The 20,333-nt window shown below is 42.3% G+C and overlaps 1 protein-coding gene across 1 annotated transcript in view; it reads right to left on the bottom strand.

Annotated features, from left to right (window-relative positions):
- Window positions 1-20,333, bottom strand: part of LOC125288217 (low-density lipoprotein receptor-related protein 1B-like) — a 271,541-nt gene that overhangs the window by 228,219 nt on the left and 22,989 nt on the right. The window contains 2 exon segments of the mRNA XM_048234393.1: window positions 6,487-6,624; window positions 14,399-14,521. Of these exon segments, the coding sequence (XP_048090350.1) occupies window positions 6,487-6,624; window positions 14,399-14,521 (261 nt within the window).

Raw genomic sequence — 20,333 nt, 5'->3', positions numbered from 1 at the left:
ATGTTCTGCTGTATGACTGGCTTAATTTTAACTCTCATATTGAACTTTACGACGTGCAAATTTACAAAATTGGATCAACGATATTGTCTCCTACAGGCGTCAATGAGAGAACACTTACACTTACATGATTTTGGTTTCGATTTTCTAATTGGAGTAAGTCTTTGTGACAACACGTCATCATGATACATTTGATAATGTTTGATCGTTTTGGTATGAAGCATCTTTTACGTAGCCTAATGAATGCGCTCTAGAAAGTGAAAGTAGCCTAACCTAGGCCTATATGCGCTCTGTGTCTGAGCTGTCTGTGCACGTCCGCAATTGATTACGTTCCTCAAATGGAGAACACATCAATTCCCATGGTATATATTTAACCTAAAATGCATGAAACATGCAAGTTCAAAATCCCGCCGGTAGCCACGTTACATCTCCGTTTCATATTTGCCTAGGCTACTAGCCTACAATAAATTGAATGAACTCAACTGACAACAGGTACAGTATACACTGATTCAGTCATTGAGACTAAAGAATACAGACTACAAAATACAGTACAACAAACTTTCTGTCTTTCTGAAGTTTATTTTTGTATTCCGGGGTACAGTAGCCTAATTGCATAATGTCTTGACAATAGTTTTTCTTACCGGCTTGCTGTTTAAACTGACTGCGCCGCTATGAACTTTCCTGCCAGGTTTATGACGTAAACCGCATATAGGATCTGGCATTGCCTAAACTCATCGTGTGGGAAATCAGATTATCTGTCAATATTGGGCTTTGAAAGTAATGGATATTTGCTCAGTAATAGTAGGCTACATTTTGTAACATTTACAGAGAAACCGAGGTGAAGTTAAATTAGAAATTAGAATCGTTGGAAATTGAAAACAGATCAAAAATTGAAAAAAGATCATTAAAAACCACCATAGAGAATGAGAGAGCAAAGAAAATGGACATACAGAGCATCTTGGACGAGTTCGCGGAGCGCAAGGCTCGTCGTATGCCCTTCAAATAGTGCTGCATATTATTGTTGTTTTATTATTAGGGGTCATGTAGCCTAATGTTTTTGTTGTTCTCTTGGTTACACTTCATGTACGTTCAATGGACTTCAAAATTACATAGGCTAGTTGCTCTCCTTGGCGCTGACGCTTGTAAGACCCGCTGTTGCCGGCATGTGTAGCCTATGTTGTAAAATTATGTTATGATGAGTTTAAGAAAGGACCCGGTCATGTGCCCCGCCCCCGGCTCGGCTCTGACTTGTTCCGCCACTGCTTAGGGTAGGGTTTCTCAACGGTACCGGTACCTGCACACGCCCGGACTCACGTCCCCCAGCCCTGCTCGCTGTTGTTCTGCAGCTGCTCTGAGCGTAGTGTCCACGAAAAGACCGTTGCTAATCAAATACGAAATATATATAGGCCTAAACAGGCCTCACGCGCGGAATCTGTTTTGTGATTGTTTTTTGTCCATGATAAAATGACACGTCTTGTTGCCTACATTTAATGTTCCTATTGATTTAAAGAAAAAATCATTACAACCAATGCTGATGTGGTAGTGTTTTTTTTTTACCCAACCAGTCTCCTATTGCTTCTAACAGTGGGCTGCTTAATAATAAAATAGGCTCATGGGACATTTTCTTATAATTCCAGAAGAAACCAAAACAGCACAGAAATGGGCTCGTTTTTTATTTAAGCAATATAGCATGAGCGTGAGTGGCCTATAGCCTACCTGGGGTGTAGTTTTTTTTTATTTATTTATGTGTGTGTGTGGGGGTTGCCAGAGGATCAAAGTAAGGTCAGGGGGGCGTTTGCTCAAAAAAGGTTGAGAACCACTGGCTTAGGGGTTCCTGAACAAGTAGATAGTGTGCGTAGGTTGACCATTAGCATACTAGCATATTAGCATTTAAAGTAATTTCTCTAAATTGAAACTGCAACGACAGCACTTTAGAACAATGTGGCCTAAAAAAAGCCATCAGAGTTTCTCTCCCCTTTGTTTGAAAGGGCCCTTTTCTCTCCCCTTTGTTTGAAAGGGCCCTTTTCTCTCTCCGTGTGCGTTCTTTCTACTGGTGTTGTTTTCCTTACCTTACTGTGCATGGTCTTTGATTCAATTGCATGTATTCATCAGGGACAAACGATGTAGAGAGGCAGAGACGGAGATAGAGCATAAGAGCATAAGGAGTTTATTATTTCCACCGGGACCCAGATGCAGGAGCTCAAAACAAGACAGGCTTGTTTTTGTTTTTTTTTCACAGCACCTGCAATGCTTAGTTTCTCACTGCCTCTGAAGAGAGAGCGAAGCCTCTCGCCACACTTCAAACCCACTAATGGGACGCTATCTTATCCTCCAACTATCACAAAAAAGTCACTTGTGGTTAAAGCCAAACCAATATATACCTTAAAAACAATAACAAAATAAAGGTAATGCGTAAAGGGATCTACTAAAGTGAAGAGCTGTAATCCAGGGGGCTGTAGTCCCCCCAAAATAGCCCCGAGAATCATTAATATGATAATTAAAAGACTGTGTATCGTAGATGAATCATTCGCCCTCCGCAGAAGATCAAAGAGGCTCGCTCAGTCGGGGGTTAGCGGGAAGGTATGTCTTTTAGACTGGGAATTGCGCTTGATTGAGAGCCGTTAGCACACCGGAGCATTTCAGGTGTAAAGCATTTGTTAGAGGCAACAGAGAGGGAAAAGAGACTTCAAGTGGTTTTGTCTTCTTGAATAAATAACTACACGTATGTTCTGGGGCTGAGACGAGAGAAGCATCGAGCCGTGAGGCAGAATCTCAGTTCAAGGGTACACTGTCCTGTTGAAACATAGGCTCTGAATTATGAGACTTAGATCTCTATGAAGGGTGCTGTGTCACATATTGAATGTGGCATCTTCTCAAAGCAGTGAGTTGTGACAATTACCCTCCGCCCAACGTCTCACAACCACCCTCCTCCAAACTGCCAAAATCCCCTGTCACACGATGTATGGGGGTTCGGGCAACTGAGTGATTACACAGTAAATTCACAAAGACAAAAGATGGATGGACGTTTTATGGAAATTAAACTGCCTCCCATTTTCACCAAGGACGCCCACGACTTTGTGGGGATCACGGCAGCCACACCTCAAGCACCAGACTGAGGGCAGTGGGATGTCAGCCGCTAAAGCATGATGGGACAGCACAAATGCATGATGGGATATCTGATATGCCGAGTCAAAGAAGATCAGTATGAATAGGCATTCTGACGTCACAAAAAACATTCACATCACATCTATATAAAAGCAGCTGTATAATACAGATCATCTGGTCAAGGTGATATTCTATATTCTCCTGTATTACAGATTTTCTGGTCATTGAAATGTTAAGCCTTTTCTAAACTGGAACATTGAAAACTGCATTACAGATTCCCTGGTCATAACAAGGCAAAACCATTTTCCTGACTAAATCGTATACAAAACTAAGCTGTTTCTCCTATTCATATCTAAGTGTCACTTAAATATAAATCAGATATATATGTTTTACAGTATTCAGATGAATGATGTATTTTGTCTGTGCAAAATAGTCTATTGCATGCAGTTGCATGCCTGTTGCCTAGAAGAAAAAAAAATCACACTGATCACTTTTTGGGTTCCTCATGAATCATTCTGGAGCTGTGAATCATGAATCTTCACAGTGAGAAAAAAGGAGCCAGCAAGGCACCATCGTGCCACTGGCAACCACAGCCACTTTTATTCTATTTGCTTAAATCCCTTGAGCGCGGCAGTGGTCACCTACGGGCCACGTGCATTTCTCACTGACAAAACAATGCCCCAAAGGCTTCGCAACCCACCAAGGAGGGAGCGTTTCAGAGGAAGTTTCAACCCACAGCAGTTACTCAATGCTGGCACTGTAAACCGCGACAAAAAAAGAAAGCGTCAAGTTCTCATTATATTATCAAATACAAATTTAAATTTAGTCTAATCAGCCTAATGAGGACCATTAACCTCTGCAACCGTTGTGATTCCGAAGAAAGAATCAAAACTTGTAATTAGGTGGACCATGCTTTTCTCAAGGTCATAATGGAGGGATTTGGCAGCTTCTCTGAGAGAATGATTTGTCTAATGTCTCCATTAGATAGTCCTCATTAGTGTATTAGACCCCTGCTGTGTGTATAAAAATCCTGTGCTGACACAACATCTTCTCACTTTCTCAGATTTCCTCTGAGAAATACATGTGACATGTTCCCCGAACAAAGTAAAGTGTACATTTGAAGGCTGCACTATTGCACGCTCGGTGTTTGTTCAGACTTCATCTCGGTCTCTGGGCGCATATGGCGCCATATGTCTGCCTATGCATCAGCCATTGTTTCCGTAAGCACCTGTGGTCGAGCGTAGGAGGGACAGCTCTAATTGGACAATCACATCTAAAACGGCTCTGAAATGCAGATTTTTTTTTTCTTAACAAGCTTCCACACACCCAGGATGTGTCTGAAGTCCACGGTGGACTGTTTAGCTACATGGCTGAGAGAGGCAATTTGAGTCCACAATACATTTCTTCGCTTACAGTCCCTTGGTTCTGGTGCACCCAAATAAATAATTCATAAGGGCTCTTTCTCTCTCTCTTTCTCTCTCTCTCTCTCGCTAGTAAAAGGGAAGAGATAATAAGGGGCTAGTCCCTATATAGTCCACATGAAGGCATTTTGCATGAGCTGTCATGTATGCTCATTGAAGAGGGTGAGGGAAAACTTTTTTATTTCACTTTTGGGTATATCCAACTTATTTTTTTTTCTGGTGTCCTATATTCAACAGTCATTTCCCAGAACTCGGTTGTGGTCCAATCGACAGATGCATAATGTGGAAAATAATAAATAAATAAATGCAATAAAACAAATTGTTGGAACATGACAACTAGCCCATAAGGTTCTCCAAAGAGAGACAGACTCTGGTGAATACATCCATTGTCACCGAACCCTCCTAATCAACTCTGTGTGATGTCGTTGAACACAGAAACAAGACAAGTGATTTCTCCCATAAGGCAGTAATGCAGTTCATGTAGCTCCAACACGCAACCCTTTGTGTAAAGCCTCTGAAGCCCTGTCAGGCCAAGCCATTTTGGTCAGTTCAGTATTTTATGAGCTCAGAGCTATGTGAAGCATATGAACTGTGTGAATTAATGTGCCAACTGGCCGTGGAGGGAATCCCAGAACTGGGAGTCATTAGGGACGTACAGTATATTTCACAGGTTTCAAGCCATGCAACATCATGTCCCCGAGTGCTCGAAGATCCTGCAGACATCTATACCTTAGCCCCCACGCCCGCCAACAAATCACCCCACCACCTGTTTCCAATCTACACATGCACCATATTGAGTCACTTTTTCAGGTTTTAAGACTTCAAGTTGGATTACGGCCTTCATTGTAGCGCTATATAAATGATTAATGATTCTCATGTGCATTATATATCTGATAGCAACAAACTGGTCAACAAGGCTGGTGTGAAGTTCACACAGCCCTAAAGTGGACGTTGTAGACATCATGCCATACAGAGAAACTCTTACATAAGAAGGTCCTGGGATATGGAGAAAATAAAATGGTAAAATAATGGATTCTATGACCAGGGAACATTGACTTTAATGTCTTTCAACTGGTTGTTGCCTTGGTCTCACATATTGCATTTTTGCTATATTCTTGATGATACTATAGGCTAGATTATCTACTAACCAGCTTGTAGTGATAAGGCTGTCACTGAAACATAAACAGCTCAGAATAAATACTTCATAATTATAGGCCTAATCACATAGAATTCAGTACAATGTAAATTAAAGTGTTGTTTGATTCTATATGAATATTCACCTCACATACCTGCACAAATAGAGTATGCATTGTGCAGTCTAACCAGCCTTAATGAAACCCTTTGGAGGCGTAATGTTGACAGCACCTTAACGTAAACTGCTGTGAATACACACTGTGCACACATATGCTAGCCGCCGCTCAGGATGGAGTTCTAATTAGCTACTGGCGGAGGGGACAGTCTGTTTCCCTTTGGTTTCCCCAGCACTGAGACAGGCAGAGTCCATGCCACTGCTGCGGCTGCTGCTGTTATTGGTGCTGTAGGCTCCCTGTGGGCCCATGTAGGAATAGACTGGATATTGGACTACTCTACTGGGAGGTCTCCATGGGTGTCGCATCCCCAGCAGGCGCCTCGTCACGATGGCAGCCGCGATCGTCGTGATCACAGGCAATCCCTGGTAGATACGGACCCGTGTGAGCGCAAGAGTCTGCCCAATGCGTTCAGAGGACATCAAGAGGACACACACACAGTCCCCAAGACATTAACCTAATCTCATTAAACTTAATCTTCCTTTAAAAAATGAACTACACCAATTAAAACTTGGATTTAGAATTGCTGAAAAACCATCACCTCACCATCTTCTATATTTCATATTTTTTCAGCCACTACAACTCAGCCGTTACTGTGTTAAGCACTGTATCTTGGTCAGCATTCCCTACAATGACAGAACTGGACCATAATGTACCTCGACAGTGGACTCCTTCGTCGTAGCCATCCTTGCAGTCCAGAGCTCCGTCACAAAGCTTGTTGAAGTGAAGGCACTTCTTCGTACCTATGCACTGTATGTGATTGAGTGGACATTTCAGCACTACTTCCCCAGAACCTACAGCACAAAACAAATAAACAAGCACATAGAAATTGGTTAGTTGAGAAGGAAAATTTGTGAACACACTGCTAAGCACAATTGTTTTATGATCGGAGACATTCTTCATGCCTCAGCAAAGTGTTTTGTTTAGGACCAAACCATCAGTGAACAGCACATGTTCAGTCAGACAGAAAATTAATAGTGGTGTTTAGCTGAGTGTCTGGCAGGGAGCTGGTAAATAAATGCCTTCAAAAACCTCTCCATGCTAAATGACCTGTGTACTTTGTATGATGCTTTCAAAAGGAAACTGTTGACATTGCATTGTTCAAATCGTTGCAAATACACTGCTGACCAAAACCACAGAGCAAAGAACATACAGGCACTCTTGTTTCCTTTTATCAAGATATGTACACCATTTGGAACTCTGTGACCACACCAGAATCAGTTATAAGCACACAGCCTTACTATCTGTATATACACACACATGTTGGCACTATGCATTTCCCTCTACTCTCCCCTATACCATCTTCTTAGCAATGTGCGTGTGTATGTGCACGTGTCTGTGTGTGTGTGTGTGTGTGTGTGTGTGTGTGTGTGTGTGTGTGTGTGTCTGTGTCTGTGTGTGTCTGTGTGTGTGTGTGTGTGTGTGTGTGTGTGTGTGTGTGTGCGTGCTGCTGCTGCTGCCATTGCCGTGGTCTCAATCACACCCACAGGACTCCACCAAGGCTCCCCGAGTGGATCTCTGCTCCACTTTCCTGATCTCAGCATGACGATCATGTCTAATTTAACACATGTGAAAACTACTTTCAAATTCCCTCCCCCTTTGTGTCTGCTCCCTTGCTGGTGAAGTTTACCATTAAAAAAAGAAATCCCTGCAGTTCAGCATAGGTAGACCATGTTAACACAACACCCACGGTGCTGCAAGCCCTTGTGGGCCGTACTTCGCAGCAAGGTTACTTAGTGACGTATGATGTAACTTGCCGATTGGCCCATACTATGAAATGTGGCATTTTGCCATGGCAATTAAGGCTGTATCTCTAAACTACTCAGAGCAGTAGTTTGTGTTCGTGGTTAGCTTGATGTTACCTGTATATGAACCAGCCCTCCAGCCACAAAGACAAAGATATTGGCACACAGTTCATAAACATGTTCATATATAGGTAACACAAAGACGAAGATATTGACACACAGACTGTGAGAGAATAATTGCTCTGCACAAGGGAGTTTTAAACTAAATATTTCTGCTTATCAATATCATGTTTCCTATGAATAAGGACATTTGGTATCTGGGGTCAGATGTCTCCTTCCACTCGCTGTTATACTGCACTCACTGTTAGTTCTGTTGCGTTTTTTTTTTTTTTTGCCAGCAGAGACTGATCGTCTGCCTAGGCCTATATTATATTCCATTGATAAATAAATGCTGAATATATGATTTAGAATCTAGAAACTACTGTGTGCCGTGCAGTTGGCAAGGTGTTCTCTTTAAACTGCTTAATGCATCCACGGCTATACTCAATGCTGGAAAGATGAAAGAGAGCTTGTACTGTAAGTGATCACAGGTTAATTCGGAATAGCCTATAGAAATGATTGATGTAATTTTTCATATGATTCCTGAGGGTGATTGGTGCAATTGACTATAGCTTCCCCACAAGAAGTAGTCTAAGAGGTCATCACAATTCAAAATGCCCAGCAATATGCTAACAATAATTTATTTCATAATTTACATGCTCCCTTTCTTAAAATTCAGTGTTCAAAAATGACACAAAAATTAAAATGACAAAATTAAACAAATCTTGATTATATTTGTTCAATAACAACACATCATTATAATGCAAGACCACATCAGGAATAGTTATTTTGGCAACACATTTGTTTTGTTTTGTTTTGTTCCTCCTTCCTTCTACACTGCCACAACACAATAATAAATATGCCAAATAAGGACAATGTTTGAGGCAACGGGCAAACAAATTCAACAAGGATTTCATTTATGAACAGCATGGTAGTATCTTTTTAATTATTCAGTATCCAGCAGTTGGTCAAATTCAGTGATAATACCATCGCTAATGTTCAGTTTATCATTAAGGTCGTCAGCACTGAACTTCATTACAGATCATTTATTGAACATCATTATCTATTAACTAACTTTTTCCGAGCCAGATATTCATACTGTTGTTTAGCTTCCTTTTCAGTGTTTTATGTACAGGAATATAGTCCTATGACAGAATTATATGTCTATGTGAAAAAATAAAAATGTTATGTCGCAATGTTCAATCAGCTCAGTTTGTTCACACTAGTACAACATGTACTAAGACAGCAGGTCATCCCCTCATCAGTGAGACAATCAGCACATTCTTTGACATGGCCCTTAGTGTGGCTTTTCCATTGCTAAGTCTACTAAAAACAGCTTTGTGTAAAATAGAGATTCAACAACACAAAGGACTTTTAACCGCACTGTACACTTTTCTAATACGAATAGAGAAGCATCCATGGACACCCAATAATTATAATATGAGCAAAACATGTAATATAACAGCATGGTCTGTAAGCAGTAAAGAGTGGCAACTGCACTAGCTGGCATCATCATTATTTTATGCTAGATGGATACTGCATTCATTAATAAAAATAGGCTTTTCTCACTTTGTAGAGGAATAAGTCAACACAGAACTTGTGCACAAGATCAGAGCACTTCTTTCTCTCTTTTCTTTTCCTTTCTTTTTTTGATAAACGCAAGCGGAAGTGTCATCTTCTGCTCACTCGTCCTCACTTTGCGGATGGATTACATCCTAATCTAACATGATTAGGGGAATGAATATTCAGCGTGTGCAGCTTCGCGTTGGCACACAGCTGGCGTTTAACAGTTGAAATATGACTTCATATGAACACTCCGAATGGGGAATCGGCATTTATTTATCTAGTTATTTATATATCACTCCCAACCACGTCCCCCGTCAACCACCCAGCCTGCCCGAGCACGGATGAACAGCCTCGAATGAAAACTCTCAAACTAAGTCGCAAAGCGTAACAAACCTTACGGAGGCAGATGCCACCCCCATGGCTGTTATTTTGGGGCGTGCTGCTACTGCTGCTGATGCTACAAGGTGACAATGCACCCTGCTCAGCATCTTGCACTGACAAGTTCCCAGAATGCACCACACTGAGAGGATGCGGAGAGATGCTTAATTTTGTAGTTGTCGGAAGGGAAGGGTGGGGGTGGTGGTGGGGGCGGGTTATGATGTTGTGGAACTGTGGAACTGCAATGAATTAATGATTAAAATTAAACGATTGCCAACCAGCTTAAATTTATTATGTGGGCTCTGGACAGAGAGAGAGAGAGAGGGAGCGAGGCTTCAAATGGTCGGACCCCCTCCACTGCAATTAGTTTTGCTGCCATTTTTTTTTGATTGAATGGATTATGTTTGCACCCTGAGTAGCTCCATAATTATGCACATTTTTACTCTGAAATATCAACACAACTTAAGTATGATGAAAAGCATTTATATATGACTGTCAAACCAGAGTCTTTCTATATTACATCGAATAAACAATACAAACTGGCTGTTAATCGGAAGGTATTTGAATGTGTGTTGAGTTTGTTGTTTATGAGTGTGTATGTGTGTGTGTGGTGATGGGGGTTGAGGATGGGCGGTATGTACAGTATCTGTTCATTGGGGGGCCAAGCATGACCACCCTCAAATTCCACCGTGTTGCACTTGGTTAAGTAAATGATAAGGATTTGAGTAAAAGACAGAGAGAGGAAAAGGGGAAGAGGGAGAAAGAGAGAGAAAGAGAGAGAGAGAGAGAGAGAGAGAGAGAGAGAGAGAGAGAATGCTTCCAGTGTAATATCTCATACTCCAGGGAGAAATAGAAGTGCTACTCTGTGAAGCAAGCTTGCCTGTGCGTGTATGTTCCCACGGACTCCTCATACCATACATGGCGTTGCGGCCTTGCCAGCCAAAGCTAAGTGACTCTTAGCATGGCCCTCAGGACTCTTCAAGCAGTATCAGGTTCAGCTGGAGCTGCATTTGCTGCACCACCGCAACTCAACACAGAGCCAAACACACTAGTCTCCCTCAAAGCCAGCGCTGGTTTATTGTCGCGTATCAAATTTGGAGTTTAATATAGCTTGTGTCAAAACACACAGCTATGCATTATGTGCAATATCACCCATGGGAGACAGGCTTCCTGGTATCTAAATGCCTCAGCAAGCTTGTTTAAGGACCCTTACTGTGCCTGTGCGTAAGATGAGAAATGAATTTCCCTCCAAACAGCCAGATTGAACGCATCACCTGGGTCTGTTTAATGAGGTGTTTTAATCAATTATACAATTCATTTCAACAGCCTGAAAAAAGCTTTATAGAATGTGATTTCAAAAGCCTGAAAAGAAGCTTTAAAAAAATGTGATTGTGAAATGGAAATGTGTGCATATAAACAATTTGTCATTTATTGTGTAGATGCACATTTTGTGTATTCAAAAGGCTTTGTACTACTCATGCATTCTTCTATTCTAAGAGCTCTCACTTCAACACCTTTACACATACACGCACAAACACTCACACACACACAAACACACAAATCATCTGCAGTTCTTTGTATTAGCATTCCAGGTGCTTAGCAATGCTCTGTTAAAACACAATCATGCAGAAGAAGCCGTTTTAAATTTTTTAAATTCGTTAATTTGCTTTTGAAGCCCCTCAGAAGCTGGCAAGACGGATGGCGGAGCGGATAAGTTGACGAGGCAGCCGAGTCAGGATCGAGTCGGGTGTTGCCTCTGCCTCTGTTGCCTCGCGTTTGCTTGTTCCTCTGCTCTCAGCAGATGGCCGCAGTCACAGGAACAACGGGAAGCGAAACCAGCCATGACTGAATGGCTGCCGGAGAAATTAAAGGGGATTATTTCCCAAATCCCCCCAGCTTTGGCGCCCAACGCAGTTCCTGGAGGTAAATATGCATTTCCGGGGCAGCTAAATTACCCAGGGAGCCCCTAGGGGAGACAGAGCTGAATGGAAATGAATAATGATCTATACAAAATGCTGGGGTGCAAAACTTTCCTTTTTTTTTCTCTCCAATAGCACAGCAAAAAAAGGTGTGCAGTAGCCAATCCTTGATCACATTAAGGTGGCTGCTTTTATCCCCAGGGTTGAGCCAATCCCCACTACCCCCAGGTTAACTCAGGCTGGAGACATTCTCTGTGTTCAGAGATGCCAGCATCCATGCGGGTTCCGTCCTTCACGTTCTCGACAAAAGCGCTATGCAACATTACACTCTCAAACCCTTTCCCAGGTGCCGTTTCTCAGGGGGAATAGATACGTTTACAAGTCATTTATTTTTATGTGGAAAGAGCTGGGAAAGTCACCCTCAGTAAACTGACTTTAAGGAACACGCCAGTGCTTATCTTCCTCTCGCTATCTGGAGCGCCGCGCCACGCTGTGCACAGACTTCTGATGACACGGGTGATTATGGCTTCGGGGGTATAAAAACAAGCAGCGCACACAGACACACAAATACACACACACACACACACACACACACACACACACACACACACACACAACACAGAGCAGTTGATTCTGGCAAGGGCCTGTCTTGGATCTGGCCTTCATCCTGGACACCCAGCATCTGCTGCTATGAGTGTATAAACATAAACACAAATAAAAACAACTGCAGATGCTATCAAACACTGTCAAACTTCAGAGACTAGAAATGATTCTATAGTTTTGTTTACTGTTCAGTTACGTAAACACTGCATATGGAATTCTGTCAATATTAAACTGCACAAAGTGGCATATGATACGCTATCTAAACTTTAGTGCTTTAGTTATTAAAACCTTACCTAGCTTTGATGTTGACATATATGCTGTGCAAATCACAACTCCTCCATATTTAGAAACCGAGTGAAATCAAGCAGTGGTTGATTAGCCAGACTGTTTGGAACATTGCAACAAGATGTAGTGGTTAGGAGAAAAATGCTGAAGAGAAACAACAAACGCCTGCACACCCACCCACGCACCCACACACCCACCCACACACACACATACACGCACACACACACGCACACGCACACACACACACACGCACACACATAAAACACATCTCCAATGAACACAAAAGACAAGCTGCTGTCAGAGCTTTAATTGCTTGTCATCAAAAAAGACATGTCTACAAAGTGTCAGCTAGACTACCCGGTGGGATGACACATCCATGAAACAGGACCCTCCATCGCGAGAACCCACATGCAATAGAACACAAAATGCCAATTGGTATGTCGGTGTAGTAATTATACGTATACTGCACTGCAATTGGCCAAAGCTCTGTGTGAAGGTCTTAAGATGTTGCTGCTCAAACCTCAAATCATATTTGGAGAGTTGAAGGCGGGGGTTATCATTACTGGACGAGACAATAGGAGCACATAAATCCTTAAACAGATCAGCTCTCTCTTCCAAGTGACAACCCAACAAATCAACATTTCACCCTAAAGACCCACATCCACATAGATTTGTTAGTCTAGCAATGATGTTACCAAGGTGCAGATGAGGTGGGAAGTGTAGATAATATTCCATTTACATTGACCTCAAGTGTAATGGCTACTAAAAAAACCCAGTCCTCAAAAGATTGTGTATATAATAGATACTTTCCCATTATTTCTAGCTTTATCTTTACATAAAATTAATCCTTATTTGAATTAAACTGTCACATACTTTATGAATAGGACTAAAATGCATATTACTTTAAATTTACTGCAAAGTCAGCACTATACTCTAGACCAGAGAATTGCATTATGAAGTACAAATATGAAGATATAGCACTAATGATATTCCTGGAATGATTACTGGGTCTGTCCCAACAATCTGTGTTATTTGTAAATTGATTTTAGTGATTAGCAACTTTACCCATTAATTGTGTCTATAAGGGTGGGACAGACAAGGAACAAACAACTGCAATGATTGATTTCCTTTGCCATTCTAGTCTGTAATTTTTAGTAGCAAATGGCTCTAATTTCACCCCCAAATCAATAGGTAATTCTGGATAATAAACAGTTTCACACTAAGACTGTGAAGATATATGCAGAGATCGTAAGCCTGCGAGATGGCCACAAATCAGTTTTAATGGCAGTGAAATGACAGACAACAGGATAGTTTGAAGGTATGAAAAAGCAAAAGAGAGAGAGAGAAGAGAGATAGACAGAGAGATAGAAAGAGTGAGAGAGAGAAAGAGAGAGAGAGAGACAGAAAGAGTGAGAGAGAAAGAGAGAGATAGAGAGAGAGTGAGAGAGGTCAGCCAAAAAGCAGTGATGGTTTCACACAACTCTTTTCCAGCTCTGAAGATGACATCCATTTCTTATGAGTGTGTGCCGTGCCTCCACAGATGGCAGTAAGACCACACCTCCCGCTGTGGTGAGGTGACTGGCAAGGATATTATATGTGACTGCCATCTTCCCTTTGATGCCAGCACACACGTCCCATGCCCTGGCATCGGAGGTGACAACAGGAACATGTGGCAGGGTGGCAAGGTTGTACAGAGATGTTAAGACAGGAGGACAATGTTGAAAAAGGATGCTGTGTGTTTGTACGTGCGTGTGTGCGTGCATGTGTGTGTGTGTCTGTGTGTGTGTCTGTGTGTGTTTGTGAGTGTGTGTAATTGTGGGCTTGATCGGGCCTAGCTCCTATAGTTATTACTCTGTGTGTGTGTGTGTGTGTGTGTGTGTGTGTGTGTGTGTGTGTGTGTGTGTGTGTGTGTGTGTGTGTGTGTGTGTGTGCGCGCGCGCGGACGCCTATGTTTGTGTGTGCGCACTACTCACATTGGTCTGGGCCCTCATCAGAACCATCTGAGCAGTCATCCTCCCCATCACAGAGCCACCGCACAGACACACATGTCTGCCGGTCATGGCACAGATACTCGCCCACGTCACACACAGGGGCTTCTGGGTAGTCGAGGAGAGAGGGATGGAGGGGGAGATGGAGGGTAGAGAGAGGGATGGGGAAATGGAGGAAGAGAATGGAAGAGTCATGACTGGTGAATAAGGATGGCAAGACACATGACAGTTTTTTTTTTGCAATGCCCTGAAGCCCTGTTAAGGTTTAGAAAGCTGTCATGGTTTTAACACGATGATGAGGATGATATTATGATCTGTGTTTATTTATTTGTGTTTTGATGTTAAGATGTAGGTCTGGTGTTTTAAAAATAGAAATGTGAATATTTCCATACACAGTGAATCATTTCAGGTTCAGGCCAAAGATTAACTTTGAAGTATTTATCTGTGACTTTCAAAAATAAACAGACTTTAAGCCCGACTGACCTGCCTGCCTTCGGATAACTGAGAATGTTTGAACTCGCGGCCCGGCTCTGTCTAGGCCTGCTCAGCTTTCCTGGAAGGTTCCGCTAAACGCGTTCCTCAAAAGCGCTCTGCCGCGAGTTTGCAAGATCCTCTCCACTGACTGTCAGCACAAAGCTGTGATCACACCATGACGTACGTTGACATGCTTTCGCTAAAGACCTGAAATCCAACTGAAGCCCGTACACCAGGCTCAACCCTTCTCCTTAAAGTCAAGAGAGAAGCGTTGAGTGACCACGTTCTTGTTTTTGGAGAGTGTGCATAATGAAACACGGCTTTTGTGGCTTTACGTCCGTTGGAAAGGTATGCAAAAAAATCTGCCATTGGTAGACGACTTAAGACTCAGAGATAAAACCTGTGGAGACAGGACTTCCACCGTAATCATTTCCGAAACTTCTAGCAAGATCTCCAGCTAAGAACTTGCCGGCCCACACACGCCAAAGCAGAGAGCCTTCACCAAACACACACTCCCCCCGGTTTAACGTGACAACCTTTTGATCCTAAGACACTGAGCTTTTTCCTTGAAACACCTTGCACAAAGTTTTTCTTTCTACACACTAAATCTCCATGCATAATAAATGAGCATTACAAGGTGTCAACTCTGTTGATGATACTGCATAATGTACTGTATTTAATGTATGTACGGCCTACATTTTATAACATAAGACTCAACTAAGATACATCTCTAACATACTAACGTAGTGTGTCCATTAGAACTTGTAACCATACCGAGCTGATGTGTACTCGGCTCATCGATATCACCTGGGCGGCCTAGGTAGTTAAAGGTGTGTCCAAGCAAGATAAAGGTGTCCCAACGCAGGTGTCTGTCTTCCCCAGCCAAGCTAACATTATTTAAAGAAACATCAAACCCAAGCTAACATTATTTGAGGAAACATCAAAGCCAAAGTGTAAGCATACATATGTTACTCATTTTCTATGTGTACTAGCATGTAAGCTTAGTTAGTTTTCCACTCTTCACTTTTAAACTAAATTGTTTTGCCAATTAATATGCTCTGATGTCTGATGTCTGATGAGCACTGCCAAAATCAAGTTGATAAATGTAATCAGCAGCATTTCCCATTTTGTAATTGCTAGGGGCCCTGATCAAATCCAGTGAGAAATACAAAGACTGAAGCAGAATTTATGACAGATATGAGGGCAAAACCCCTAAATAATACACCTAGAAAAAATAACAATGGATCTACAACAACAATCTGAAAGACATAATAAGAAAACCTGTTAAAAGTTTGTTTTGTTGTCAGCCCAGCCAAACACAGTCTTACACAACTTGACATTTCCACTTATTACATTTCTCTCTAATTGCCCTGGAGTGTCAGAGGATCTATACAAACTGGAGACATTTCTCTGACACAAGTTGAAACAGTGAATAAAATGTCATCCCTGCTCTTTGCCATCTCCGATTAGAAAAAACACACATTAAAATGACAATCAGAATCTACTGTCACTTCATTGAAACCGTCCATCAAAGGTAAACAATAGAGTTAGAATGGGTTGAAGTCTGCTTAATAGCTGCTGCCAATGTCTGCTGCAGCTTTTGAGATGCTCATTTCCTGATCTCTGTAATCCATTTTTAAATCTGAATACCATTAATGTTGTGGGATAGGCAAAAACCATGTCATTGCTCTTCAAAGATGCAGCCTACCATCAAACAATGCTGATTTCCAATTCATAAAACTTCACACCACACACACACGAAAAATGTATCTAGAAAACCAAAAAACCAAGCTACTCTTCATGTGGATAACAATGTGTTCTGCAACAGCTGGGACAGCAGCCAAAGAATGTGAAGAAGAAGAAGAAGAAGAAGAAGTAGAAGAAAACAGTGAAAAGATGAAGTGAATGAAGATTAAAGAGGAGAAACTGCAAAAAGGAAGAATTCAAAACAGCCAAAGTTTTGATAACACCCAAATTTCTTAGAGACAAACGTCAAACCGGCATCTGCTTTGTATCAGCAGACAGCGATAGCTCTGAAGTGCTTTCATTTCAACTTGAAGTCAAAAGGTGGAGCAGGGCTACGCACCTGCCTTTCAAGCCCAATCATTTCCATAACAGTAGGGGGTGTCTGTGTGTGTGTGTGTGTGTGTGTGTGTGTGTGTGTGTGTGTATGTGTGCGTAGCACCTGGCTGAGTTAAAGTCATTACGAGACCTACTCTGTGCCCCCCTGCTGCTTTTTGTGGGCAGGACACATATCCTCATGAAAGCCTGGTGTCTTTGTAATGCCACCAGCGTTCAACCCCAGAGCTCAGCGTTTGAGGAGGGGAAGACAGCGGTGTCCGCCAAAGAGCCGCCGGTTCAAAGGCACCCATCAGATTCGTTTCCCCTTTTGCTCACCTTTCTTCTTTTGGGGCTCTTGACAGGAAACAAGCAAGGCAGGAAAGGAAAAAAAACAATAACTTCCAGTTTTGCATCATCGCTTGTTTGGCTATAGGGGAGTTGAAAGCGAAAGGAACTTTCTGTTAAGTTCTACTTCCCTGCATCTTAAGTATCGCAAACCTGACATGACAGCTAATTCTTTTATGCACCCTCCATCGCCCTACTTGCATGCATAGGGGCCCATACCAGTATACGGTACTTTGAAGTGTGTATAGAGTAATAATAGAGTTCTTGTGTTTTAATCTTTGAAACAAACGCACACACAAATTACAGATATCAGGGTGAGGATAGCATCGGGTATGAACTTAGATGTCTGTTTGTGAGTGTGTGTGTGTGTGTGTGTGTGTGTGTGCCTGTTTGTCTCTATGTGTGCTGAAACTGGAATAAAGGTGTTAGAAGTCGCGCCTGAAGTTTCAATTATATTCTGTGTAAGTGTCAGTGGTGTGCTGCCCTGTGCCTATATTTACAGTGTCAGAGTGTTTAAAACAATAATTAATGGCATGCAGGGACTACAGAGAAAATGCTTCAACTATGCCACTCATGGTTTCTTTTCATTCACATGGGGTTCATTTAAACTGGCCTACCTTGTAGAGTGGGAAACATGTATTTCAAGATCAAAGAATCCAGGGCTGTTGTTTATTTCCTCGTTATTAACTTAGGATGCTGTTGTCTCATCGTTGATAACTTGGGTGAGTATTCCCAAATGTTCTTGCTGATGGTATCTCTGTTTATCCTTCTGTGTGTGTGTGTGTGTATGTGTGTGTGTGTGTGTGTGTGTGTGTGTGTGTGTGTGTGTGTGTGTGTGTGTGTTTGTATCCAGGTGTGAGTTGAGTAATATAAGTTACAACAACATCAACAACAACCACAACCATAACAAAACACACACACACACACACACACACACACACACACACACACACACACACACACACACACACACAAAACAAACAAAAGACCTTCTCTGTCTCTCTGCAAATGGATTGTGCTCAGCGGAGTGGTGTGGCATACCTACAGAGAGGTAGATAAATGACATCAGTAACCTCAGGCCACTCTGAACCTCTCGGCCATCCATCACGGACGAACACCCTCCGAGGGGAAGGCCGAGTCCTAAACAGGGTCAATAATGGGTCCGTTTGGTCAGTGCTCCACGGGTGAGGCCCACTAATCATTGCAAGTTTTCACCACTTGCTCCTGCCACAGCAGACAGAGTTACAGTATTTCAGGGGTACACCATACGCCCCAGCAGTAAAAAAGGGCGAAATCATTAAAGCAACAATATGTAACAATTTTGACTTAAAACAACGGCTTCAAAATCATTTTGATGACTCTTAAGAGGGAGAATGGCGTCTCTTTCAATGTCACTGGGTGTGTGGAATGCCTAGCATTGCTCTAGGTAACTTTGCCATTCTCTCAGGCCAGAACAGTGACCCCCTTTCATCATCATTTTGACACACCGGTTGTCCCTTTGGCTTAATTTCTGAACATGCAGGGCAGTCTGATAGACTTTCATGAAACCCTGCACATTACAAACTAACTCTAAAGGGGTACCCACCCGGTATGCTGAAAAGGGATAAATCCCAATTCTTGCATAATGGCGCTTTAAATCCCCAAAGGGGGTGTCTACTGATGAATTCTTTTATCATTCCACACATTTGCAGACAGAAAAGAAACAATTGTCACCCAGGATTTTGATTTGCAAAAGAGAAACACCAAGGTGAGGTGGTGGGTCTCAGATTAAATCTTGTCACACATATCATTCAGTCACAGCAGTCCGCTCTGTATCTATCCGCCATCCGTTAAGTTTCATAAGATCCCAATGATTGACAGCCGAGAGGCGGCGAATGCAGATAAGGGCCTCTCTGTTCCCCTCGTCGCATCTCATCCATGGCTAATATCTCACGTTTAAACGGAACCAGAGGGAAATCAATCCAGCCAGAGTAAGCACCTCGAATTAGTTGTGCATCCTTTAGTCGTTTAAAGAGGGGAGCACTGCATTTTTCCCTCTACAACAGACGTTTAACTAATGGCTATCAACAATGCATTAGCATCCGAGCAGTCTCTTAAGCATTCACCAGAGCTAGCACAAACACCTTTGCGATGAGCCTCCTGCACTCTCACATAATCCCTCTCACTAAGAGCACATGAATAATTCAGATATATATTTAAAAAACGGGGGGGAAAAATGGTCTACGAATCAGTGAAGATTTTAGCATGATTCTGCTTAATTTGATATTCCCTAAGCTAGCTGGAGATACTCAGGAGACCAATGGTTGGGGGATTTTATTTACTCTTTTTTCTCTCTCTCTCTGAGCGATCGGTGTAGCTGCTCAGAGAAAGCATTTGATCTACCTGGTGTTATCATAACAGTCCTGCCGCACAGCCTTCTCAATAGACCCACATCTAAAAATAAAGGTGGATCACACAACAGCACTACATCGAATCAACACCATGTGTTTTGTATACTGTATTGAGTCCTGATCTTCTGTTGTCTACAATAAATACAATTTAATGCACCTGGAACCACTTTTATGGATGTACTTGGATTTCGGTGACTGTCTGCAAGCTTTTTATCCATTGCAGTTTTAACCAGTTTCCTAGTGGATTACTTCACCGTATTCATATCATTTCACATAAATGCATAACAGCCTGCCTGCATTACAGCCATCGCCCACAGTGGTCACGTTCTCTCTTCGCTTTTGAGTCAACCCGATTCAATTTCGCTCGACTGGGGCGTGATGGGTGAGAGGCGCTGGAGAGTTTGTTAGGCAGGGTGTCAATGGAAGGCAAGCACAAACCAGCATTGATTGAGCAGAGACTTGAACCCACTGTCGCCCCAATTGATTCTATTCCTCTCAGAACCCTGGTCGGCAAACTATAAATAAAACACCCTTGGAACGCCTACTGACCTTGCTATGGATTGAACATTTTCAGGCCGTGTAACAGTGGTCTTGGCTGTGGCCAAACCAACACTTTGACCCAGTTATTCAATGAAGGTCTATCTGCTTTC

The sequence above is a fragment of the Alosa alosa genome, chromosome 23 (genome assembly GCF_017589495.1).
Source record: "Alosa alosa isolate M-15738 ecotype Scorff River chromosome 23, AALO_Geno_1.1, whole genome shotgun sequence".
Lineage (NCBI taxonomy): Eukaryota > Metazoa > Chordata > Actinopteri > Clupeiformes > Clupeidae > Alosa > Alosa alosa.
The sequence above is the reverse complement of the archived record's forward strand: the minus strand, read 5'-3'. Positions and strand labels throughout refer to the sequence as shown.